Below are 25,808 nucleotides of genomic sequence, written 5' to 3'. Positions count from 1 at the left end.
CCCCGTGACGTGGCCGAGAAAGATAAAATTGTTTTAATAAATAAATAAAATAGGGATAGCAATAGTATCTACTTTATGTACAATTGTTGTAGTAAATGAGTTAACAACTGTAAAGTGACTAGAATAGGGCCTGGCAGGAGACTGCTATGTTAAGTTTGAGCTATTTTTATTAATACAAGATCAGGCCACAATCGGCCTACACTCCCATATTGCAATAATTAGCTGGGCGGAGCATTGGTTGTGCACTTCACACAGAGCATGGCCTCCCCAGTTCACACAGAACACACAGCAGGTTCTCTCATCTTTTCATCTGCTCAGATAGACCCAGGTGCTCCACCTACAGCCCCACGTCCGAGCTAAGTGGTCAAAGTTCATTATGAGACTTCACCAGGACTGCTCTTGCCCAGACCCTTAAATTGGCTCCCTCTGTGCCCCTATCTATCCCAACTGGGCGTGAGCAACAGCTCTCGGCAACCTGCTAGATAACCTGCTGTGTCGGGCATCGCTGAGCCCTGGGGATTTTCCCTGTTGGGCAACCCAGGCGCTCCTTCTGCAGTGGCTCCCCCTGGTGAAATGTGTCAAGCCTCATTAGGGCTTAACACAGCTGAGAGGTGAGAGACTCCTCCCATCGCCTCTTATCCCAGTTTGGGGCCATGTGCAAAAGCTGCGTTCAGAAGCAGCTTGAGTCCTGCCTCACTCCATCCTTCTGCACCTGCTGCCAAGTGCCTCTGAAGTGGCAGTTCCCGAAAGACTCACAGCCCTCCATACTGCCACGCTCCAGCCTCGGACATCAACAGCAAGAGGCTGAGCTGAGAATGGTGACTGGGTGTGCCCCTCCCCCCCCAAACTTAAAGCCCAGTAAAACTCAAAACCCACCCTCTCCACCTCCACAGTCGGAGAGGGCTCAGAGACAGTAGTCAGCAGAGATCAGAAACTGGGAGGTGGGAATTGGATGTGTAAAGAAGACAGACAAAGTAGCATGCTTTGCTACCATTTATTTGCTATGTGGTATGTACCCAAAGCATGAGTCAGCTCTGGTGCCCTACCCTCTGATCCCAGGAGAGAGGGTGGGCAAGGAGAGCCCAAGGAGAAGCAACCCCATCATGGGGAAACTGTGGGGGCTGGCAGAGGCACGGGGGAGACCCAGGCATCCTGCTCTGACTTCTAGCAAGTTCTCCTGCCCTCAGTCATGAGGGGCTCCCTATCCTCCCATCCAATGGTCCCAGGTGCAACAATCGGAGAGGGGAGGGGAGGAGAAAAAAGGAAGATTGCTCAGTGCTGGGTGGCTCTTCATGGCTACTTGGCCCTGGCCGTAACTACAGGCAAAATTGGGTGCAGGTGGCCGGGCCGAGGGCTGTGGTATGGAGTGGGTACTCAGTAGGCGTGGTTGGCAACGTAGAGGGATTGTGCTGCCGCTCCACCATCTTCTCCGCTGCCTTCATACTTGCCCTGGGCCGCAAGGCCATTCACCTGCAAAAGGAAGGGGGTAAGTAGGCTGACCCAGTCCACAGGTGCTGAACCCTCCCAGACTACAGCCTTTGGGCGCTGACCCTGCCTGGCTACACACCACCTCCCCACCCACCACCTCTAGCTCCCAACCTCGGCCCGCTTGATGAACTCCTCAGTGGCGGCTCCAGCATTATCCCGTTGCCCTCGCCAGGTGTTGAGTGCAGAGGCCTGCAGGGCACGCCCATAGGAGAAGGTGAGGGCCCAGGGCCGGGGAAGGGGGCATTGGTTGATAGCATTGAGGTTGAGAGATGCCTCCTCTTCACTCTGACCCCCAGACAGAAAGGTCACTCCTAGGGTGGAGAAGAGAAGACACACTGATTGATCACTCCTTATTTTTCCAGGGTAAGGAACCCCTGGAGGCCACAAGAACGGGGGAAGAACGTGAGAATGGGTCTTAGGGAAAGGAACAGGTTTGGAAGCGGGGTGGTACCTGGGACAGCTGGGGGCACAGTGCGACGCAGGGCAGTGACAGTTGCCATGGCGATCTCCTCTGGGCTATACTTAATGGGACAGGCATGGCCAGGGGTCACCATGTTGGGCTTGAGCAGGGTCCCCTCCAGGTACACGTGATGGTCACTCAGGGCCTTGTACACCGCAGCCAGGACCTGGGGATCAGAGGAGGTTTACTAAGGTTCTGGGCCCCTGCCACTCACTACATTATGTTCCCTGTCTAGGGCTGGGTGGGCATGACTGTGAGGGTGGGTATAGGTCAGACTCACAGGTACATTCTGGGATCAAGTAAAAGAGTGCTTGAGGAAGGTGCCTGCACCTGAGCCAGGGACTGTGGGGAACAGGCTCCCTGTCAGGCTTTCTCTGTGGTATATGTCTGTGCCCAGGTGTGGACTCACCTTCTCTGTAACATACTGGCAACGTTTGAGGTCATGGTCTCCATCAGGCAGGATCTCAGGTTCCACAATAGGCACAATCCCATTCTGCAGGTAAGAGCAGAGTATCTTGGGATGGGCAGTAGGTAAGATGGAAGAAAGCCATGTAACCCTCTCACCCCCAGGCACAGAGCACCCATCTGACCCCCTGTCACACACACAGGCACACCTGCTGGCAGATGCTGGCATAGCGGGCCAGCACGTTGGCATTCTCCAGAATGGCAAGTGCTGAGGGCGTGCGTTCACTGATTTTCAGCACGCAGCGCCACTTGGCGAAGTCAGCGCCATCCTTCTTGTACTGGGCACAGCGTTCCGAGAGACCATCCAGCCCTGCAGGCATAGTGCCGGCCTCATTACTCTGCTCCTCTTTGCCAGCAGCAACCACCCAACAACCCTGTGGTCCTGAAGCCCACCCCTCCTGTACCTTGAGTGGTGGTTTCTCCATCAGTCCCGGCTAGAGGCACTACACCCTTGTCAACCTGAAGGGGAAACACAGGCACAGAACTGAACCCAGGCAGGATTCCGCTTGCCACCCCTCACACCCACACACCTATTTCCACGCTCAGCCCCCATCCAGGGCCAGTGGCTGCACCTTGATGCCCACGACAATGCCCTTATCCTGGATGGTACGGACGAAGAGGACACCATTATCATCTTTCTGGTAGAGTGTCTCATGGAAGAATATGACACCTCCGATGCACTTCTTCACACGGTCATCAGCACTGAACAGCACCTGACGGTACAACCGGCGGTTCTCCTCTGTGTTCTCCACCCCAATTTGGCTCAGCCGCTTGGCCATGCTGCCTGGGGGCAAACGAAGTAGGGTGGGAAGGTCATCCCCAGGGCTCCCTGGATACTTCTTCCCCACCTGACCACAGGCCCCCACCTACCTACAGACTCATCTGCGGCCAGAATGCCTTTGCCTGGGGCCACAATCCGGAGGGCAATGTCGGACAACTCCTTTTTCTGCTCAGCAGAAAGGGCTGGGTACGAGTGGGGCATGGTGACAGTTCTGTGGAATGGAGACAAGGTATAAAAGCTGGACCCCACCCACTACCTCCTCTGCTTCCTCTCCTGTCCATATGGAGAGGAATGGCCTTTTCCTTCCACCCCAACAAGGAGGGCCTGGGAACAGGGCAGCAGCAGTCCTTGGCATGGGTCCTGGGCATTAAAATGGCACCAATCCCTCTGACAGCCAGCAGGCTCAGGGCCCCAATTCCCACATCTCCTTTTGTCCCTGTTGGGCACCCTTCCCAGCCCCAGGGTGGGGGTGGGGAGGTGAGCAGCCCCAAAGCTGCAGGTCTTCTTATGAAACTACTGCCCAAATAAAGATGCCAACCCTTTTTTCACTGAATTTGGCCCCTTCTTCAGGTGGGCGTAAGTACTGGCCTTTCCACCTTCCCTCTTCTCATCCTCAGCAGGGCCCTGAGGGAAAATGCACTTACTTCAGAGGCTTCAGAATGAGGCAAAATTACCCATCACCCCTCTTCCCTCAGCTTCTGGAGGAAAAGAGTGGGGGTAGGGAGGAGGAGTGGCACAAAACACGGCCACAGGCTTCCATAACCTCTCCTCCATTCCCTGAACCTAACTGCCTAGGCAGTCAGGAGAATGGGAGCAGAGGATCAGGGTTGAAAGGAATGAGGAGAGAGCCTGAGAGGAGAGAGAGGGAGACATGCAGGAGCAGCAGGGAGGAGACTTGTGGGGAGATGATGGTGAGACAGGTTAACTAGTCAGGTGGAAGAACCTAGACCAGGGGAACCATGAAGGGAGGAGAACTGGAGAGGGAACTCAGCCTAGGAGAGGCAGCAGGCTGAGATTAAAATGGTCTGGGTGAGAGAGGCTAACCCCAAGGAAAAATCCAGTAGGCAGAGGATTTAGGATTGGAAAAGCTGCATAAGAGCTTAAGAGGAAGGAGTGGTGTGGGAGAAGCTGAGCAGTGGTGTGGGGTTTCCAGTGGACAGAAAGGAGAGAGAATGTAAGGAGAGAGCTGAGAAGGCACATCCAGGGGCCCCCAGGAGCAGGGTAAGCAAGGCAGAAAGAAGAGTCAGGGAGAGGAAGCGGAGATGCTGAGCAACTCCCGCTTCGTCCCGGGCCTCACCTGTGCGCGGCGAGTTAGCTGCGGCAGCCACAGGAGCAGCTCGGGTTCAGGTCCGCAGCAGCTGTGGCTCCAAGCCCGGCTCCTGTAAATGAGGCTGTGGCGACTGCAGAGCTACGTGACTCCCCCGGAGGGCGGGGCCAGCACCTCCCCGCCCTGACCACGCCCTCTCCCAGGACTGGAGTCAGCGGCGAGGCCACGCCCACAGAGGCGGGGCGACGAGGTGGAGTGACTACTCTGCTGGGATCTCCGAGGTGGTTGCGCACTGTCCCCCTCCCACCTCGCGGGCCAGCCACCAAGGCCCCATGGGCAGGAAATGGCCTCGCCTCATTTCTGCCACAATTGCCTTTACCATGTGCAGAGCACTGTGATGGCTGTTGGGGACGAAGCCTGGTCTGGTGAAGGAGGGTCACCTAAACAATCACAACGGTTGGGTTAGATGGGACACAGGCACCAACAGTGTGGGAATCCAGGGCAGAGAGTAAGGAACTGAGTTTCTCTGTCCTCACCCCCTTATTCACCAGGGCTACAGGCAGTGAGCCAGGGAACAAGCAGTCCAGTTACCAGAGTATCTGGGGAAGAAAAGGCGTCGGGGTGGTGGGGGGAGACTGGCTTTGGCTCTGGATGCAGTGGGAGGGGTGTGTGGAGGATGCCCAGGCAAGAGGGCCAAGCTGCCTCTCCCCTGACCTCATCCACCCACCTCCTACCCAAGAAATAAGATTCAGTGAGCCTGAAGAAATACATTAAATATACTTTATTTAAATAGCATTAAACAGAGCTGGCTCTAAGCCAATTGGTCCTGGTGTTGGGGTAAGGGAGTACTGCAGGTAAAAAGGGGTGAAACAGAGTCCAGCTTTCAGTTTCTTAGCTCAGAAATTCCAGCAATCCCTGTAGCTCCTTGCAACCCCTCACGACCTCTGGGATGGACAGCAGAGTCTGGCAAGAGATACAGAAAAGGCAGCTCAGGGTCACAGGCCAAAGGCCCAAGGCTCCCAGCCCCAAGAAGCACCCACTGAGTTAGAGGGGCGAAAATGGAAGCCACAGAGAAGGCTGCAATAGTGAGTCAGGCCCAGCTCTCAGCAAGGGCTGGGAACCACAACTATACTCATCAGTACCCCCTGGGCCAGGGCTTATACCAAGTGCCTTAGTTGCATCCACTCCCTCCCTCCTTTACCTCATAAATATGCTGAACAATGTCATCTAGTTTCTTTAACTCCTTGTCAGAGCGCCGCAGATTCTCTTCCAGGATGTTTCTCTAAAAAGCAAATAGGATGCATAAGCTCTATGCTTAAAAGAAAAACATAGCTTGTGGGGAAAGATAAATATGGCAGGGCACTTGCTAGTGGTGACAGGAAATAGCCCTAGAATGACATGGAAATTCTTACGTGGCTCTGGAACTTGACCATGAGTTTTGCCTTCTCATTTTTCATCTCCAGGAACATCACCCTCAGCTTGTCCACCTACAGATATGTTCAAATCAGTAGGGGCACAGCCTAGGGTTCCCACCAGTTGCCCAGCTCTTCTGTTAACTCTGAGTCACCTCCTGGGAGAGCCACACTTTCTCCTGGATCCAGTTAGTGGCCATGGGCTGACTGTCGGGGTTCAGCTGGCCTGCCAGGGTCTCTTGGAGCACCTTAGTCTCTGTTTCCGCACGACGAAGTGAACGGGTGAGCTGGGTCACCTCCTCTCTAAGCCTCTGGGGATGAGAATGGAGAGGTATCTAGTAGCCCTCAAAGGTCCTCTCTATCCTTATCCCATGTGGTAAGCAAGGGTAGACCAGGGCACCCAATTCCCACATTTGGGACCCTGGCTACCAGTGACATAGAAGGCAGAGGCTGGGCATCATGATGAACGTACTATGAGCTCACCACTCTTGTCTATCTGCTCTAGGATCTTCTCATTCTGCTGCTGTACCACTTCCTGGAGCTCCTTTTCATTCTGTGAGGAAAAGGGAGGTAAGAAGGCAGTGGGAGAGCTGGCTTCTTTGCAGCCCTTGCCAGGAGATAGGATTTGGTGCCTGACCATGCTCAGCCCAGGTGATACCAACTGATAACACTGCAATTCTTCCTCTAGGCTACGTCAGGCCAGGCACATTTCCCTGTTGAGAGAGCTCTCCTGGAGTTCTAGGTCAGCCTGGAAGATGGGTCAGTCTATAGCTGGTTCCCAAACATGTGAATTGTCTGACCCCAGGAAGGGCAAAACTAGGGCAATGGTTGGAAAATCTCCACCACCCAGATTCCTGGAGAGACAACAGCTCCCAGTGGGCCCTCACAGTTGCCCCAGTTCTTCATCACTTCACTTCCAGGCCCCTCCTCCACCTTGTAGCGCAAGCACAAGGCCTGGTTCAGCTTCTCTATGTCCGCTTCCTTTGCCTTCTGGGCTTCCTGATGCTGTTCTTCCTGGGCCTGCAGCTGAGCCTGCAGATCACATCTAGGGGAGGGAAGAATTCAGCATTATTCCGGTCCCCCCAGGGGCTGCCTGGGCCCTTAACATAAGGGGCTGCTCACCTGACCTGCCCCCTCTCACCAAGACTGCACTCCACTCACATCTTTCGCTGCAGAGTCCTGACAGCCTCTTCTTTAGACTCCTGCAGCAGGGAACACAGGCTCTGAAGCTCCAGAGTCATCGTACTCATTTCTGCCAGGCTATTCTCGATGCCTGGGGTTTCTGAAAGACAAAGTACTAGATAGAGGTAGAGCCCTTTAGCTCTGGAAGGAAGGAGTGTGTAGCTATCACTTTCACAACTCTTATCCATGTTCCCCACCCACAGGATCTGAATGTCTGGAACACTACCGATCCCAAAAGGCAGAAATGAAATGAGCCCAAGTAAAATTGAGGTTTTTAGAGCAAAGCACTTCTCACTGCTTTAGTCTTTATCATCACTACCAGATCTAGAAATGAGGCAGGATCCCTGGAGCCCATCCTAACCTGTAGGCTGATGGGAAACCATTGATGCTACTCTGGTGAAAGCACTCTTGTCACTTCCAAGCAAGGGCACAGGAGCTGATTCTGGCTCTAAAACAAAATGCAACCATGGTAGAGGGCCCCTCGGGTGACCCAGTCAAGGGTCGGCCATCACGGGAGCCAGGGAGAGACAGGGTCTGTTGGCGGCATCTTCAACAGCTGAAGATATCAGGAGCAGCGCCACAACTTTCCCACCCCTGAATTCCAGGGCCTTTAACCTTCATCTGCCACTGCTGTCAGGGTGCTTCTCAAAAAGGTGCTGTCACTGGGCAGAGGGTGTTCCTGGGAAGGAGCACAGGCTGTGCTTATCGGGAGGGTCTCTGGTTCAGCCTAAGGGCAAAGGAAAAAAAAAACGTCAGCTGCTTTTCAGGGATAGTGGGTTCCCTGAACTTCCAGGTATTCACCGGCCATCTCCTCGGGATGCTGTTCTATATGTCACCTTTGTTCTCTATCTTCAACTTCTCCATTAGCTCCTTTCCCTGAACTTAATTCTCTCTCACTAGAACAACAATTAAAAAAAAAACAAAAACCCTTCTTCTTACCTTAAGTATGCTTTTAGCTACTGCCTTTTCTTTTCCCTTCCATTAAAAAAAGAAAAGAAAAGCCTACATTTCTTGCCTAAAATTCTCACCATGTATGGACTCCCTAGCCCACTACACTCAGGCTTCTGCCCGACCATTCCACAAAAATTCTCATTATTTGGTACAGCAATGGCATCGGACACCTTTCAGGTCTTATTTTACCTGACCTATGTGATAACCAATGACCATGTTCTTTTAGAAACTTCATTTTCTTCACTTGTGTGACATGACTCTCTCTCCTTCACAGGTAGGACTCATACCTTTCTGGCTATCTCTTCTCTCTATCCACAGGTCTTTCTTTAACTGTGGGCTCCTTTTGGTTCATCCTTGACCCTCTTTACATTCCCCAGGTGGCCTCACCTCAGGAGCTCCACAAAAACATCCACTTCTACATGGATGACCCTTCAATCTGTCTCTCTCAACTGGACCTTCTCCCAATCTCCAGGCCCAAAGGCTCAACTACCTGTGAAAAATCTACCAGATTGCTCCACAGTTCATCTGAAATTTAGTGTGTATAAAGCTGAGCTAACCATTTTTCCTGTCCCACCCCACCAAAAATCTATTCCTCCATCTGTATTTAAGATCCTAGAGCAGGGGAGCAGCAAATTACAGCCTGTGGTTCAAATCTAGCCTGCCACCTGTTTTTGTAAATAAAGTTTTATTGGAACACTGCCACATCCATTTATTTATATACTTTCTATGCCTGCTGTTGAGCTACAAAGGCAGAGTTGAGTAGTTGAGACAAAGACCATGTGGCTTGCAAAGCCGAAAATATTTATCATATTGCACGTTACAGGAAAAGTCTGCCAATCCCAGTTCTAGAGTGTCACCATCTTTCCAGCAATCTAGAGATCATCATTCACTCTTCCACCATACTCCTATATCAAACTGGTCACCACGTTCTGTTACTTTTTTTTTTTAGATTTTTTTGATGTGGACCAGTTTTAAAGTCTTTTTTACTGAATTTGTTACAATATTGCTTCTGTTTTATGTTTTGGTTTTTTGGCCTCGAGGCATGTGGGATCTTAGCTCCCCAACCAGGGATCAAACCCGCACCGCCTGAATTAGAAGGAGAAGTCTTAATCACTGGACCGCCAGGGAAGTCCCCATTCTGTTACTTTTACTTCCTAAATATGTATTGAATTCATCCAATTCATCCCCTCCTCCACATCCCTTTAGTTCAAACCTTCAAAAATCTGGCCTCCTGCCTAGCTCTCCAGCCTTTTCTCTTTATCATCCTTGCCCCACATAGCTCCTATAATCCAATCATAAAGAGCTACCTCCCAGTTCCCAAACTCACCACATTCCACATGAGCAGGGCCTTGGCCTTGTTCACCTGTAGTCCCAGCACCTAACTCAGGTCTTGTCACAAGGTAGACACTACAAAAAGTACCCATAGTGCCTCTATGACTTTCATACTATTCCCTCTGCCTGGTGGGCCTTCCTATATACCCAACCCTGCCCTACAAACTTCTAATCTCAAGACTCTGACCAAGAGTCACCTGCTCTGAGAAGACATCTTAACTCTCAAAGGTAAAACTGATGCTCCTTTCTCTGTGGTCATCCAAGCAACCCTCAGTGGCCATCCAGGCAACCTCTATCATAATCACAAGCCAAGATGACAAGTTTACATCTGTCTGTCTTCCCTGCAAGACTGGATTCCTGTGCTTGGCACACACTGGGGAATGGGGTGAGATCATAAGCAATTCGATTTCAGGATTCTGGCTGTGTCTTTAACTGTTGAATAAGCTAACTAACGCTGCATTCTAAAAAATATCCATTTATTGTTCAGTGTGCACTGTGGGGAAGCCAAAGAAGCAAGGCTAAATTTCTGCTTTCTTTAAATACAGTCTAGTTGAAGAGACCAAACATCCAAGGAAAATTAATACAAGTGCAAAAGGAGAGTAAGTTCATGAGGAATATAGCAGGAGATCACTGAGTCCACTGATGTTTAGAAACATTTCAAAGAAGAAGGTGAACCAGGGAGGATTTTAATAGGAAGGAAAAGGTATTTCCAGTTTGAAGATAGAAGAGAACGGACGTGGTAACAGCACGCATCTGGGTGCAAATGGGGATGAGACGTGTGTGTAGTACGTAGGCAGTCTATGGGAGTAAACGGTTCATAACAGGGAGGTAGGAGACAGAAGAAGAAAAGTTTGAGTGACAGCTTGAAGACATCCTGTAGGCAACTGAAAATCACTGAAGGTCACAGAGATGGGACGAGAGTAGAATTTTAGGAAGACCATTCTATACAATAAGGATACAAGTGGAAAAAGTTTCAGTAAACTAGGATTAGAGGGGAACTTCCTCAACTGGATAAAGAATATCTACAAAAAGCCTACAGTTAACATCATACTTAAAGGTGAGAAACTCAAAGCTTTCCCTTTAAGATCAGGTACAAGGCAAGGATGTCCCCTCTCACCATTCCTTTTCAACACTATAGGGGAAGTTCTAGCTAACGCAGTAAGACAAGAAAAGGAAATAAAAGGTACACAGTTCGGAAAGGAAGAAATAAAACCGTCTTTATTCGAAGATATTGATACAATTGTAAGGGAAGAGAAGGAAACCCCAGACCCTACCTTCTCCTTCAGTTTTGTCTGTAGGAAGAGGGTCAGGCTCCGGAGTTGCTCAGTCAGCACCCTTAGCTCTTGGGAATACTGGCGTGTCTTCTCCAGGTCTTGCTGCTGTTTCTCTGCCATGGTGCTGGCCAGTTTAGCCCTGAAATAAGGAAGGAACAGAGAAGACAGCCAAACACCAGGTGACCTTCCCTGAACACTTCTCCAAATCCCCACACAGAACTGCGTTCAAAGAGGGGAAACAAGAGGCTCTCAGACCCTGTCACAATTCCCTTCTTGGAGACTTTAGCTTCTAGAAGCAGTCCTGAGATAAACACTAACAGGGAAGCACAGAAAGGTAGAGGTCTTACTTCAGGTTCTCCATGGTGTCCTTCAGGTCCTCACACTGCAGGCTGCGCTCCCGGAGTATTTCCAGGGTGGTTTTCAACTGACACTCAACCTGGCCCAGCTCCAGGTGAGCAACCTGATTCTCTTGTTCTGCAAACTGGGGAGACAGGAGCAGGAAGGAAGGCAAGGAGAAAGGGAGGGAGGGGGAAAATGCATCTAAGTGGGAAATTTTAGAGTCCTGGGAACAGAGGCTTTTTCCAGTCCAGAGTCTCAAACCTCACCTCAATACCATCAGGGAAGAGTCACACTCCTGCAGCTCCCCTGCCCCAAGCCACCTTCCTTACCTCCAGGGTCTCCTTTAGGTCCTGCATCTCCTTGGCCAGGACCGCCTGTTGTTGCTGCAGCTCTGCCTGCATATGTTTTAATGCCATCTCTTCCTTTTGCCATCTGCCAGAGACCTTACGTTAGATCCCATTGGTCCCATATCCTGGATGCCTACTGCCACAATAACCTGAGAGGAACTCACTGAGCAGCCTTCTCCTCACTGCTCTGGGTAAGCTGGCAGAGCAACTGATCCTTCATGGCCAGGTCCTGGGTACAACTGGCATGCTGACTCTGTAGCTCTTTTAGCTGACTCTCCATGCTGGCCAGAATCTGCAGCTGAGCCCGGAGATCTAGACCAAAATTATCCTAATGACACCATGTGGTCACCAGGCCCAAACGTCCCCACACTTCTGCTCTAAGACAAGTGCCCTAGAGCACTTTCTTACGCTACTGCCACACCCCAAGCCTCAGCAGGGTACAACTGCTTGTACGCATGCACACACGCACACCTGTTGCCAGACGACTGTTTTCCAACTCCAGTTGTTCTAGTTGGCTTTTGCAGTCCTCTAAATGGAAAGAGACTTGTTCCAGCTCCCTGGAAACCTAGGAGAAAAAGACAGTTTTCTTCCCACAGCTCCCCCTGAATCAAGAGTCCCAAGACTTAGTCCAGTTTCTCTTTCTGGACAGGACAATAAACCACATTGTTCCTGGGCAAAAACACTGCAGCAAATGAGTCTGATCCTCAGGAAAAAGTAGAAACAGGAGGAAAGTTGCTGAAGAAGGTGCTGAAGGCCATCTTATAGCAAAGGGACTGGCTGGTCTCCAAACCCACAGATGGAAAGAAGACAGGTCCCAGGGAAGAGGCTAATGACACCACTCATCAGAAAGGCGTTCTGTAGAGAAGGAGGAAATGAGGCCTAAGCAGTCCCCACTCCTGGTTTGTACCTGCTGCTTTTCCTCAATTGCAGCATCACGTTCCTGCAGGGTCTGCCGGCTCTTGGCTGTAAACTTCTCTGTGAGTTGCTGAAACCGGCTCAGCAGAGCTGTCCATGTTACATACTACCAGGGGAAGCAAGCAGGTCAGAAGAGCACCCTTGAGACAAGACTCCTAACAGGGCTGGCTGTGAGCAAAGGAGCAGTATAATGGCCCCAAATACTCACATCCAGTTGCATGGATATCCAGTCCTGCTGCAAGGCTGAAGTAAGACTTGCTGTCTGCTGAGCCAACCCTTCTTGCTCAGTATGAAGCCCGACCTACATGAGAAGGATTGTCAATGGAGGGAGCCCTTTCCCTGTGGATACAGGGAAGTAGGGGTACATGACCATCCTCCCAGTGTGTCAGTATGGATCCCAGGAAAGAATATGCCTTCAATTACCAGTTGGGTCTGGGTTTCCTTCAAAAGGCCTCTGAATTCCCCCATGGATGCCAGGTCCTGTTCCAGCTGGCTGATGCGCTGGCTGGCGTGTGCACAGAAAACCTCTAGCACTGTCTCTGCCTGTTTAGAGAAGAGGTTGAGAGGACATTGCGGGCAGAGGAAGGATACAGCACAAAAAGCCATAACTATCCATCACACCAGCAGTTTAGTTCATTATTCCCCAGGGCAAGCAGTTCTCAGGCCACCCATCTGTGTCTCAAGTCAATTTATGTTCCTGCAGGAACCTTAGGAAGAGACCTCCTACATCCAGGAACAAAAGCCTGACACCTTACCGCATCTTTGCCTCTGAGGGCCATTTCCTCTCTGTGCTTTGCCTCCTCCCTTTCTGCTTTGAGGCTCTGGAGCCTTGCCCTCAGTTTCTTCAACACATCAAAACAGCGGGACACCAAGGTTTCTGTACGCCAAGACTATAAGATAAGAATCATATACTGTGTCTGGTTTCTTTATTTGGCTGAATTTCAATCCCACCAAAGGCCTCTGCCTCCATCTGCATGCTGCTTACCTCCTGACTCAAAGCAGTTTTATCTTCATCTAAGTGCAGCAGAGATAGTTGAAGCAAGGATATCAGCTCTTTAGAGACCAGCGCCCATGACTGCTGTAGAGGGAGAGATGGTTAGGCTAGATCAAATAAAGTCATTAAGCAGGAAGTAAGCTGGGACACTGAGGAGGAAGCCACCAACCCCAATTTCACGCTCCCAATAAGGAAGAGATGTTCTTAACAACAGGAAACCTCCCTTCACTACCATGGCTGAGTACCATCCATCATCTGCTAACTGCTCAGGAGTCGCCATTTTGATCTTCACAGGAGACCCAGCAACGGCGTAAGGTCAATCAACACTTACCATGACATTCCTGGCCTGCCGCAGAGCCTGTCCAATCTCCTGGCTCTCCTGAAGATGCTGAGGTTTCTTACTCATCTAGTTGGAGAAACAGAGTTGCCCCTCTTGCATAGGCAACATGCACCACCAGCAGCTCTTTCCCCCTCCCACCGAGATACAGGAACCTTTCCCATTAAAATCAGGAGCAAGGCTCACAGCTTGATGAAGCCAAGTCAGAAAAAATCCAGAGGTAGGCAGAAAAATTACTTTTTAAAATAACTTTTTTTTCTGACTATGTGTTTACTGTAAAATTTTGGAAATAGGAAAGTGAATAAAATGGAAAAAGAATCATTATCAATTTTACCCCTAGAGCAGTGATTCTCAACCAACAGTACAGCACCCACCCCAAGAGATTTCAATATACCTCCACACCAGATTTCCTTGCTATAGAGATTTGCTGTAACTGATGAGTATGTTACCTCCCTCAGGTGTCAGGGGGAGAAAAAAGTAGTAGACTACTGATTTACAAAGAAATAACTATATTTAGGGCTTCCCTGGTGGCGCAGTGGTTGGGAGTCCGCCTACCGATGCAGGGGACGTGGGTTTGTGCCCCGGTCTGGGAAGATCCCACGTGCCGCTGGGCGGCTGGGCTTGTGGGCCATGGCCGCTGGGCCTGCGTGTCTGGAGCCTGTGCTCCGCGGTGGGAGAGGCCACAAGAGTGAGAGGCCCGCGTACCGAAAAAAAAAAAAAAAAAAAAGAAAGAACTATATTTAATAAATTCTAAGATGATTGCCTTTTTACAATTGTTTTCTATTTTGGCGCACTGCGCAGCATGTGGGATCTTTGTTCCCCAACCAGGGATCAAACCCGTGCCCCCTGCATTGGAAGCACAGAGTTTGAGCCACTGAACTACCAAGGAGGTCCCCGTCTTTTTACATTTTAACACCACTGACATTGGTATGCATTCAATATTGATAGTATCTTAGATTTGATGAAAGACAGTAATGCTTAAGAAAAACCACAATTGTGATTATAATATATAAATAAATGTGGGGTCCTGCTTTTCTTACTTAATTTTATTATACTCATGTTATTTAGCCCTGAGTTTACATTTAGTCTCCTCACTGAGAGCCTGAGACTGGGATGTGTGCTTTAGGGAGACCTATCAAAGTGGAGCATCACTCATTTTTAACCTCTGCTGATATTTTACCTCACCTCAAAGCCTCTTAGAGGTTATATGAACTCTGAACTCCTTTTTTTCTTTTTTCTTCTTTTTATTTATTTATTTATGTATGTATGTTGATCTCTAGGTATCTTTTTTTTGGCTAGGCCATGGGGCTTGTGGGGTCTTATTTATTTATTTATTTTTGGCTACGGTTTGGTCTTCGTTGCTGTGTGTGAGCTTTCTTTAGTTGCAGCTAGTGGGAGCTACTCTTCGTCGTGCTGCACAGGCTTCTCATTGCAGTGGAGCACTGGCTCTAGGTGCGTGGGCTTCAGTAGTTGTGGCTCGCAGGCTCTAGAGCGCAGGCTCAGTACTTGTGGCGCACAGGTTTGGCTGCTCCACGGCATGTGGGATCTTCCCAGACCAGGGATCGAACGCATGCTCCCTGCATTGGCAGGCGGATTCTGAATTCCTTTCTTTAAAAACCATGAACATTAAATTTATTAAACTATTAAAAACTCTTGGCAGTCCAGTGGTTAGGACTCTACACTTCCACTGCAGGGGGCATGGGTTTGATCCCTGGTGGGGGAACTAAGATCCTGCATGCCACACTGCATGGCTGGAAAAAAAAAAAAACTCTTCATAAATATACTTTTAAATAACTAGGATATCCCATCTTATGGATGTACCATTATTTTTCATTATTTTTCATTTTTTTTAAGTTATCATCTTTATGCAGAATTTTTTTTTCCCCTTAGGATTTAACCCTAGAAGTGGGGTTACTGGATCAAAAAGTTTGAACTGCTTTGAGCAGTTGAAATTGCCTTCAAAAATGGCTGAACCCGTTTAAAGGCATAATGTTCAAACAAGAGAAAAAAATTTTAAATGTAATATTAAATATAACTGTTTTAAAGCATAAAAAAAAAGATTGAACCAATTTATGCCCTACTGACGACAGGACAATGCTTACCACTATTATCTATTTTATTCTTTGCTCTTTTGTCAGAAGAAAATAGCATCTCATGTTGCGATTTGCATTTCTCTGATTACCAGTAATGGTAACCTTCTCAAATATTTATTTACTACTCATTTTAATTTTCTTAATCTCTAATGGTCTGTTCATTATCTTAGGGCAGACGAAAATCTTAGTGTGCTATGTGGAGTAGATAAGTATGATTTCAAAGGCAGCAGAGCCGTAGAGAAACTTTGAAGTTCTGAGAGAAAAGTGGGGAACCTTCATTACTGCTGCAAGGCAGCCATCGTCTAGGAAAAAGCCTAGTGCTGGAGCAGCAGTGCTGAGTCACGATGCTGCAGCAGCCTGGATATAAGGACGCAGATCTCTTGGAGTTCATCGCTCCCCTCCCCAGCAAAGCAGACATTGTTCCCGACTGCATCATGCAGTAAGGCACAGAGTTACCCCTGGAGCCCTGGAACAGGGCACACATACTGCTCAGGGCTGGCCAGTCAGGCAGGTGATGAGATTAGCGTGAATGAGGCAGCCAAGCGGCAAGGACATGGCACTGTGATGGGGAATGGCTGAAGGCACTGTCATTTCCTCTCTTTGGTTCTGCTCCAGTGGTCTCTAAAAGGATTTGGCAAGCTTCAAGGAAAGAGGGTACAAGGCCAACTCAGGAATGGGGAACAAGGTCAAGGACAAGAGGAAAGGATACAAAAATAAGAAAATACAGGAATGATGAGCCTATGGCTTCCAGGATTTTGACAAAAAGTAAAGTCATTATTTTGAGGATATTTTCAACTCAAAGGAGGTCTTTGGAGTTTTAGAGACCATCATGGTTTTTTTTGGCCACGCTGCGCGTCTTCTGGGATCTTAGTTCCCCGACCAGGGATTGAACCCCGGCTCTCAGCAGTGAGAGCGCGGAGTCCCAACCACTGGACCACCAGGGAATTCCCGAGACCATCTCTTCTTAGCAGCAGCCACCTATTACCTCAACAGGCACAACACTAAGGACCTCAATTCCTTCCCTGACACATTCCCTTACTTCCTCGGCCTGTGCTCTCACAGCAAGACTCCTCTAGAACAATGGTCTTTAAACTGTTTTCCTCTCATATCTCCTACAGTAATTTTGAAAGCTGGAGTACCCTTACGTTTAAATCGTTACAAAGGCTGTAATTTCCACGACCTTATAAACATTGACAGTTTGAAATAAAACTGTTACATCAGTCTTAAATATACCCAATGGTATAAATGTTACATACACCATAATGATTTTTTTAACGTCTTTATTGGAGTATAATTGCTTTACAATGGTGTGTTTGTTTCTGCTTTATAAACCATAATGATTTAATACCTATTTGATACCTTTAGAAAATACACAAAGGGGACTTCCCTGGTGGCACAGTGGTTAAGAATCCACCTGCCAATGCTGGGGACACGGGTTCGAGACCTGGTCCGGGAAGATCCCACATGCTGCAGAGCAACTAAGCCCATGTGCCACAGCTACTGAGCGTGTGCTCTACAGCCCGCGAGCCACAACTACTGAGCCCACATGCCACAACTACTGAAGCCCACACGCCTAGAGCCCGTGCTCCACAACAAGAGAAGCGCACCGCAACAAAGAGTAGCCCCCACTCACTGGAACTAGAGAAAGCCCGTTGCACAGCAACGAAGACCCAACGCAGCCAAAAATAAATAAATAAATTAATTTTTAAAAAATACACGAAGTTCTTCTTTAACAGAAATTTTATATCATCCCTTTTTCTCCTTGAACCTCTATTTTTACTCCTCTCAGAATTTTATCCTAATAAAACATACTTTTACACTTTAAACTCTATTAGTATCTCTGCAACGACAACAAAAGTTCATCTAAATTTAAATAAATTAAAAAAAAATTTTAATTCCTCTGACCATAAGATTTTAAATTTATTTATTTATTTTTGGTTGCATTGGGTCTTTGTTGCTGTGCGCGGACTTTCTCTAGTTGTGGCAAACGGGAGCTACTCTTCGTCGCGGTGCACAGGCTCCTCATTGCAGTGGCTTCTCTTGTTGCGGAGCACGGGCTCTAGGCATGCGGGCTTCAGTAGTTGTGGCTCGTGGGCTCTAGAGCACAGACTCAGTAGTTGTGACACACGGGCTTAGTTGCTCCGTGGCATGTGGGATCTTTCCAAACCAGGGATCGAACCCGTGTCCCCTGCATTGGCAGGCGGATTCTTAACCACTGCGCCACCAGGGAAGTCCCACATAAGATTTTAAGTGAGAAAACTCTCTTTTGGATGGAGAAATATTTTCATCAGTTGTATACTAATCATTGTAATAATGTAATTTTTAATTAAAATCATAAACATATCCAGTAAAATTTTACTGGAGATCCATCTACTAATGAAATAGATGGAGCATCCCTCCCCTTATTAGTTCATGTGTCTGTGATTACTATAATTCCTACAATAAGACGTAGTTCAGCAAGAATTTTATGCCTATTTTCCATTCTTACAGATACAAGATTTATGTGAGGGAATTCCATGGTGGTCGTGTGGTTAGGGCTCCGTGCTCTCACTGACAAAGGCCTGGGTTCGATCCCTGGTTGGGGAAATGAAATCCCACAAGCCATGTGGTGCAGCCAAAAAAAAAAGATTTCTGTGAGAAAATTTCTTCACATAAATAATGGGAATAAGTAGGAATGAAAGAAGGGAAGAAGGGCATGTCACCCAATTCTAGGAGCTCCTTTGGAGATACATGCCGAAAATCTCACAGTGAACTTCCATCCACTGACATAACTGGAGTCTTCCTTCAATTTTGTTGAAAGCACACAAAAATGACATGTTACATAATCATTGCAGTCATTTGCCTTCTCAGCACGTACACAAATATTTTCTATTTGTCCTTTGAATGCTGCCTCTTGACAATGTAAGATTCAGGACAGGTAGTAAATATGCTCTTCTTTATAGTAAAGTTAGTAAATTGGGCAAGGGTAACTGAGAATGGGGAAGTAGGAAAGAAAACAAATTAGTAAAGAGTGCATTTGGAAGATGAAGATCTAGAAACCGATTCCTTTAAAACTTTCCTTGCTTGCATTCCCTTGGAAGGTCTTGATGTACCCCAGGGGTATAGTGAGTACCAACAGCTCTAAGGGATTTTCCAGATCCTCAGCTTTTATACATATTCTAAGGAAGAGGGCCCACTGGGATCCTCCACACTTTGGGAAGAACCTTCTTACCCCATTGGAAAAGGTGTCAGTCTGTGTGCTGCTGTCCTGAACTTCTGGGTGAGGGCCAGTCAGCTGGCTCTTCCAGTCCTGCAGCTGGCGGGAGAGTACCTCCAGAATGACAAGAGAGTTCAGCAGGTTATCTTCCAGGTCATGTCGAGATAAGGCAGTCAGATCTGGAGGACGGCTGCAGTAGGAAGAGAAGAACATGAGGAGAAGAGAGGGAAAGGGATGGGAGTGGCAGGTCCAGGAGCACAAAGATACAGGGATACTTACCCCCATAGAAGGTGCTCTGTCTCAGAAGTACTGTCCTTGGTGCCCACCAGGCCTATTTGGGATGTGTTTGTACTCCTTTCCTGCTGTGCTGGGGGAGTAAACCAAGTCCCCACCGAGCAAGTAGAGAAAGGGGTAGTGCCAATCGCAGCATCTCGAAACACAGAGGGAAGAGATAAGCTCTGGCGGAGATTTTCCAGCATGACGGAGGTATTTACACCTTTTTCCAACCAGGCCAGGGGAGACATCCAAGGCCCCATATCAGAGACGGGAATGCTCCCAGCATCTACTGCTGGCCCTGGAGCTGCCTGGGATTCCATTTCTCCTGGATTTGGGGTCAGGCCTGTGGATGGAATATCGTCCATATTTGAGACAAGTGCTTGATCTCCCAATTCAGCCTCCTCAGGGAATGTGGGAAACCTCATTTCTCTCTCCTCTGTACTTCTGTGCTCTAAAATTTCCTCCCCTGGGTCCACAAGACTGACAGGGAAGTCTGCTGCTAAGACAGTTGAAGGGGAAAGCCAGAGCGGGGAGGAAGGCAACAAGGCATTACTTTCAGAAGGGACTAGGTCCTCAGGCACAGCCTCAGTCCTACTGTCCTTCAGGCTTTCCCTGGAGCAGTGTAGCTGTTGCTCAGAACAGGAATTTTGTGGGTACTCCAACAGATGGGATGGAGGATTCTGAAATGTAGGTTTCTCAGGCATAGCAGGAACAATTTCTGAAAAGTTGTCTTCCATGCAGGGGGCCACCCCCTTTCTCAGCAGATCTCCTGTCCTCAAAGGCTCATCTAGAGAGAAGCTGTTTGTCTCTGCCGTGGTATCTAAATGGGCCTCGACTGTAATGTTTTGCTGCTGCCCCCCTGGAGAAGGTACAAGGACCATGGTTTTAACCACATTGTTGCCCAGTGGGTCTACTGCTTCCTCAGATGTTCTGGGAGTAGAATTGGTTTGGGGAATCAGATTTAGGGGCTGCTCATCTAATTCATGTTGACAAGCTTCTAGACATGTTGAGGGATGGCTCAACTGTTCTGAAGGGGAGTCTGCCTTCTTAGCATTGACAAGATCCAGTGGAGATGAGTTGTTGCTGCCTTCCTGCCAAAGGAAACAAAAGTAGTTGACTAATACTGTCAGTTCTGGTTCCCAATATACAGTTATGGGTGCAGGATACTGTCTGAACTCAAAAAAGGAAAGAGTTCTCATTACCTTTACTTAGGTAAGACCTTGGCTAAGCCTTGCTACTTACTACAGAGACCCAGTAGAAAAGCTGGGAAGCCATTCTGGGTCCTTCCAAGTGAACCAGGTTACAGTATAAACAAGGCTAAGATAATCTATCCATGTCATGGGAAGATGGTAGCTTGAAAGTGACCCCACTCTTCTCCAATCCTAACTCCAACCCACTTCTAGGGTAGGAGGGATCCCTGGCTCAAGTTCTACAGTTGGTATAAGATTTTAGTCCTTTTGGAACAGATGAGAAATTGGGGACTAGACTGAGAGAGCACTTGGCCCACAGAGATCCATGTACCGTAGAAGAAAGGGCAACATCAACCTGTGCCAGGGACCTAGTCTCCTTGACTGCAAGAACTGAGGGTATCCTGAACACATGGGTTGAAGCCATTCAATCCTTGGGATTTGAAGAGCTCTAGCCTTTGTAGCAAAGGAGAATGAAGAGCAGAAAGACTCTTCCTGGTGCCCTGAAAAGGGAGTGACAACCTCCCAATTGCTGGTTCATAGGGATGGAGACCACTGCACTTTCTACCACTTTCAGGGCTGCTGGTCCTGAGACTCAATGAACAAAAAAAGGACAATATGAATGTACTTATGTGGATCCAGTAGCCAGAGAAAGGACAAACCCTAAGATAGTTAGGAAAGGTAGGTCCTACCAAAATACAGCTGACGGAAGAAACAGATAACAATTTGCACCAAAAAAATATATGCATACATAAGAAGATCTGAGTACAACTCACACACACAAAGACTTTCTGGAAATAATAAATATTACTTTTAAACAAAAAATTTTAGTAATATGCATTGAAAGAGGATGATCAGAGTTAAGACAAGAATTACTGGCCTGGACAATCAAGTGGAAGACATATCTTAAAGACAAAAATACAAAGAAAGGTAAATCTGAGGGAAAAGCTAAGAGAACTGGAAGATAAATCCAGCAAACCTAACATGTGAATAAAAGAAGTTCAAGGAGAAAAGAGAACACGTACAGGTGGGGCACTGATTAACAAGTATTAGAAGAAAATTTCTCTAAGGTAAAGAAAGATCTGAGTTTGCATATTAAAATGGCTCACCAAGTTCCAAGCAGGACTGACAAAAAATGATAAAATTTCTGAACTACCAGAACAACAAAACTATTTTAGAAGCTTTAGATTATAAAGACCAATTATTTACAAAAAAAAAAAAAAAGAATTAGACTTACATGAAATTTCTCATTTACAGCAGTGGATGAAATTTTAAAACATAAAGTTGAGCTAAAACTTCTGATATTCTAGCAATGTCCTTGGGTATAGGTTACAACGATGTGTGCTTTATACAAATTTGTTAGGCTCAATGTTTTATGTACTTTCATGTATTTTATTTCAAATTTTCAAGTTTTCTTTCAAAGTGCTAAAGGAGGGACTTCCCTGGTGGCACAGTGGTTAAGAATCCGCCTGCCAATACAAGGGACATGGGTTCGATCCCTGAGCCACGAAGATCCCACGTGCCACGGAGCAACTAAGCCCGTGTGCCACAACTACTCAGCCTGCGCTCTAGAGCCCACGAGCCACAACTACTGAGCCTGCGCACCACAACTACTGAAGCCCGTGTGCCTAGAGCCCACGCTCCGCAACAAGAGAAGCCACCGCAATGAGAAGCCTGCGCACCACAACCAAGAGTAGCCCCCGCTCATCGTAACTAGAGAAAGCCGGCACGCAGCAATGAAGACCCACAGCAGCCAAAATAAATAAATTAATTAATTAATTAATTTAAAAATAAAACCTCCCAGAAAACAAAAGTCCAGGACCAGATTATTTCACAGGTTGAATTTACCAAAATTCAAAGAAGATTTAATACCCATTTGTCTCAAGCTCTTCCAAAAAATTAAAGAAAGAGAAGGAAATACTTCCTAACTCATTTTACAAGGCCAAAATTATGTTGATACCAAAACCAGACAAGGACAACACAGAACTCAACAGATCTGGCAGACTAAAAAAAGTGCAAGGACAGAGTAATTAACTATCTGTTGTTGGATATAATAGAATGTGACATCCTTTGAATAGTAAATATGCTTTTTCTCATATGTTCATGGAACACTCAGAAAAATTCATCCTATACTTGGCTACAAAGACAACAGATTACAGTCTGATCATAATGCAAGAAAATAAATTTAAAAGGTGACACAAAATGGCTTTTAAGCACTTGGAAATTAAGAACCCCTCCTAGATAACCCCTGGATTAAAGGTAAAAATCAAAAGAAAATTACAAACTAGCTAAAAAGCATGACAAATGATGACTATTTATAATATACACTTAGAAAATGATGAAAGAGTTAACCCCCCAATAGAAAAGTGAGCAAATAATATAAATAAGCATTACACAAAAGAGCAAACCCAAATAACCAATTCACATGTAAGAGATACGCTCACTAGTAGTCAGGAAAATGCAAATTAAAGTAACAATAAGATACCACATCAGACTGGCTAAAATTTTAAAGATCTCTAACAACTACTACAAGAGGTGATGTGGGGAAATGGATATCGTCATACAATGCTGGAGAGAATATGAATTGTAATAGCTATTTTAGATAGCAATCTGACAAAATTTAAAATTAAAAATATCTTTCCTTCAAACCAATAATCCTACTCCTGAAAATGTATCTCATCGAAATAAAGGTATCAGTACAAAGATATTTACATTAGCATTGTTTGCATTAGCAAAAAAAAGTGGAAAGATAAATGACCATTTATGACTAAATTATGCTTGATGCATACCACAGTATCTTATGAATTAGCGCTACACTAGTTGACATGGAGGGATTTAAACCACATTGTTAAATGAGAAAAGTAACAGGCAGAGAAATGTATACAGTCAATCCTCACTATTTGAACTGAAAAGCATTTTCTACATAGCTATGTCTCTCAAGACCTTTCACAAAAGTACAGCTCAGTGAGGGCAGTTCTACAAGGAGCTAGTTTAAACTCCGGTGGTTCAGGGGTGTAACTTGATCCCCGGGGAGTTTTGACTACCTCTGGGAATGGATGGACATTGCCTCATTCTTAAAACTGACTGACTTCTCCGTAAGTGAGTCCCTATTAAGAGGGAGACCATTCGGGGCTTCCTTGGTGGCACAGTGGTTGAGAGTCCGCCTGCCGATGCAGGGGACGCGGGTTCGTGCCCCGGTCTGGGAAGATCCCACATGCCGCGGAGTGGCTGGGCCCGTGAGCCATGGCTGCTGAGCCTGCGCGTCCGGAGCCTGTGCTCCGCAACGGGACAGGCCACAGCAGTGATGAGGCCCGCGTACCACAAAAAAAAAAAAAAAGAGGGAGACCACTAACCAAAGTGATAGTTATTTCTAAGACGTTTGGTAAAGACTGAACGGGGGAGGTGATGATAAAAAAAACTAACAGCTAAATAGAGGTGCGGGTTCTCAGTGGACTTCCTTTAGCGACCCTAGGGTACCTCTCTGTTGGCCTGAATAGCTGTAAATGGATGTCACCGAAGAAGGAAACTTCATTATCGTTATTAATTACGTTCCAACCCTGGCCCTCTGTTCCTCTGAGCTCTCCGCCTCGGCAAAGAGCCCAGTCGAGAGGCTGGCCAGGCGAATCTCACCTGCAGCCCTAGCTTGCACAGTGATGAGGTGGACGAGTAGGCTATCGGGGGCCCTGTTCCCGAGTTGGTGAGGGCACCAGGCTGCAGGATAAGTTCTCGGAGAGGCGTTCTCATAGCTGCTTTTCCCTAAAACAGAAGAGAGAATGTGAGAAAGCCTGGGCTCTGCCAGCCTGCCCTAAGAAGCTCCCGTCCCTCCCTAAGAAGCTCACGAGCAATAACAAGAGTAGGTTCCAACCCCAGTCCTCTGAACATCAGGACCAGCATTAGACTCCACATGCACCCGTCCCCAGGCTCGACCCTGCTTTCCACGACGCCCGGTACTGCCAGCGACCCCGACCCAAAACCCCGGCCCAGCTCTCTCGCTCCATGAGGCCCTCCCGCTCACCGGTTGGGGCGAAGGCGACACGCTAAGATTCAGTTTTTTCACCCGCCACATCTTCAAAACAACACAGGGTGATCACCTCCTAGACGCAAGAGGCGACGCCATGCTCACCCGCCGTCTTTATTTGAACCTGCTCCGCGCTTCCCGATTGGCTGCGAAGTCTCAGTGCGTCAGGTGGGCGCGTCCGCTCCGGGCTCGAGCCCGGCGGGCTGGGGCGGGGCCTGTATTGGACCCGCCCCGCCCGGCCCCCTGTGCGCGCGCGCTCTGCGAACTGACCCCCATCCCACCGGGACGCGCTCCAGCCCGAAAGCCAGCCTTTCGGCCTCACCTCCGAGAGGGTGACCGGGAAGTTGGACAGTTGAGGAGTCCATCCCTCCTGCTTCGAGTAGGCCAGTCTCACACCCTGTCGGAAAAGCTGTCCCCGTGGCCTGGCCTTAGGAAGTTTCTCCTCGGGTTTCCCTCAGCTATCTCAGCCTTGACCGGCAGGAGCCGGTCGGGGGTATAGAAGGGAAGGTGAGTGGAGCGTTTTTTACGTAGGCTGCTCGGTCCGCGCATAGGTCCTGCGTCCGTGATGGCCTGAGACGTGGTTCTCAGCCTGCGCTGTCATTTAGCCTCTTCAGAATTTCTGGGCTTTTCTTGGGACTTAACTCAGGGTCCGCAACAAGTTTACTGGAACAATAATAGCTCACAAGTATTGAACATTTATTAGGCACCTGGCACTCTTCCAAATGCCTTTTATATCTTAACTCCTTTAATCCCCAAAAGGGCATATGAAGTAGGCACCGTAAATATCCGCGTTTTACAGACGTAGTAACCGAGTCACAGATAATGTCTTTTGCCTAATGCCCACAGGTAGTAAAATGGCAGAGTCAAGATTGCCACCCATACTACCGACTACTGCATTCTCCTCTCGCTTGAAACCCCTCTGTGTGGGAAATTAGCTACTGGAGGTGGGATTGATTTTTGGAAACAGCCTAAAGTTAAGTATTCAGAGTTACAGGCTTTTTTTAATATAATTTTTTTAAACGTTATTAATTTATTTTATTTTTGGCTGCCTTGGGTCTCTTGCTGCGTGCGGGCTTTTCTCTAGTTGAGGTGAGCGGGGGCTACTCTTCGTTGCGGCTCACGGGCTTCTTATTGGGTGGCCTCTCTTGTTGCAGAGCACGGGCTCTAGGTGCGCAGGCTTCAGTAGTTGTGGCACTCAGGCTCAGCAGTTGTGGCTCGTGGGCTCTAGAGCGCAGGCTCAGTAGTTGTGGCACATGGGCTTAATTGCTCCACGGCATATGGGATCTTCCCGGACCAGGGCTCAAACCCGTGTCTGCACTGGCAGGCGGATTCTCAACCACTGCGCCACGAGGGAAGTCCCCAGAGTTAGTTTATGATGAAGTATGTTCCTTTGAACGCTCACGGCACCTTATTTACACTCTTAAGTCATAATGAATTTGGAAAAGGCAGTAACCCAGAGAGGAAAAACTATAATGTTACGAACTTCAGGGCCCT

General features: G+C 47.8%; 2 protein-coding genes across 4 annotated transcripts; both read right to left on the bottom strand.

Annotated features, from left to right (window-relative positions):
* Positions 1–978: 978 nt before the first annotated feature.
* On the bottom strand, positions 979–4,626 carry ALDOC (aldolase, fructose-bisphosphate C). Of its 2 annotated transcripts, XM_060133080.1 has the most exons (10): positions 4,492–4,574; positions 3,839–3,892; positions 3,284–3,405; positions 2,986–3,197; positions 2,818–2,872; positions 2,563–2,723; positions 2,358–2,441; positions 1,940–2,114; positions 1,600–1,799; positions 979–1,470 (listed from the first exon to the last, which is right to left on the bottom strand). In XM_060133080.1, exons 3-10 carry the CDS (start codon positions 3,393–3,395, stop codon positions 1,375–1,377), a joined length of 1,095 nt encoding a protein of 364 aa, XP_059989063.1. In that variant the 5' UTR covers positions 3,396–3,405; positions 3,839–3,892; positions 4,492–4,574; the 3' UTR covers positions 979–1,374. The 2 variants fall into 2 exon arrangements, with proteins under 2 accessions (XP_059989063.1, XP_059989062.1); XM_060133079.1 differs by lacking the exon at positions 3,839–3,892 and having other exon boundaries at positions 4,492–4,626.
* A 634-nt stretch (positions 4,627–5,260) lies between these two features.
* Positions 5,261–24,425, bottom strand: SPAG5 (sperm associated antigen 5). Of its 2 annotated transcripts, none has more exons than XM_060133382.1 (24): positions 24,312–24,425; positions 23,927–24,052; positions 19,113–20,200; positions 18,849–19,023; positions 13,539–13,613; positions 13,199–13,291; positions 12,969–13,103; positions 12,637–12,756; positions 12,422–12,514; positions 12,206–12,319; positions 11,770–11,863; positions 11,463–11,610; positions 11,281–11,383; positions 10,960–11,093; positions 10,613–10,751; positions 7,671–7,782; positions 7,417–7,503; positions 7,035–7,155; positions 6,807–6,918; positions 6,346–6,426; positions 6,029–6,184; positions 5,874–5,948; positions 5,663–5,743; positions 5,261–5,424 (listed from the first exon to the last, which is right to left on the bottom strand). In XM_060133382.1, exons 1-24 carry the CDS (start codon positions 24,360–24,362, stop codon positions 5,353–5,355), a joined length of 3,585 nt encoding a protein of 1,194 aa, XP_059989365.1. In that variant the 5' UTR covers positions 24,363–24,425; the 3' UTR covers positions 5,261–5,352. The 2 variants fall into 2 exon arrangements, with proteins under 2 accessions (XP_059989365.1, XP_059989366.1); XM_060133383.1 differs by having other exon boundaries at positions 13,199–13,288.
* Positions 24,426–25,808: the final 1,383 nt, after the last annotated feature.

This window comes from Lagenorhynchus albirostris, chromosome 20, assembly GCF_949774975.1.
Source record: "Lagenorhynchus albirostris chromosome 20, mLagAlb1.1, whole genome shotgun sequence".
Classification (NCBI taxonomy): Eukaryota; Metazoa; Chordata; class Mammalia; order Artiodactyla; family Delphinidae; genus Lagenorhynchus; species Lagenorhynchus albirostris.
The sequence above is the reverse complement of the archived record's forward strand: the minus strand, read 5'-3'. Positions and strand labels throughout refer to the sequence as shown.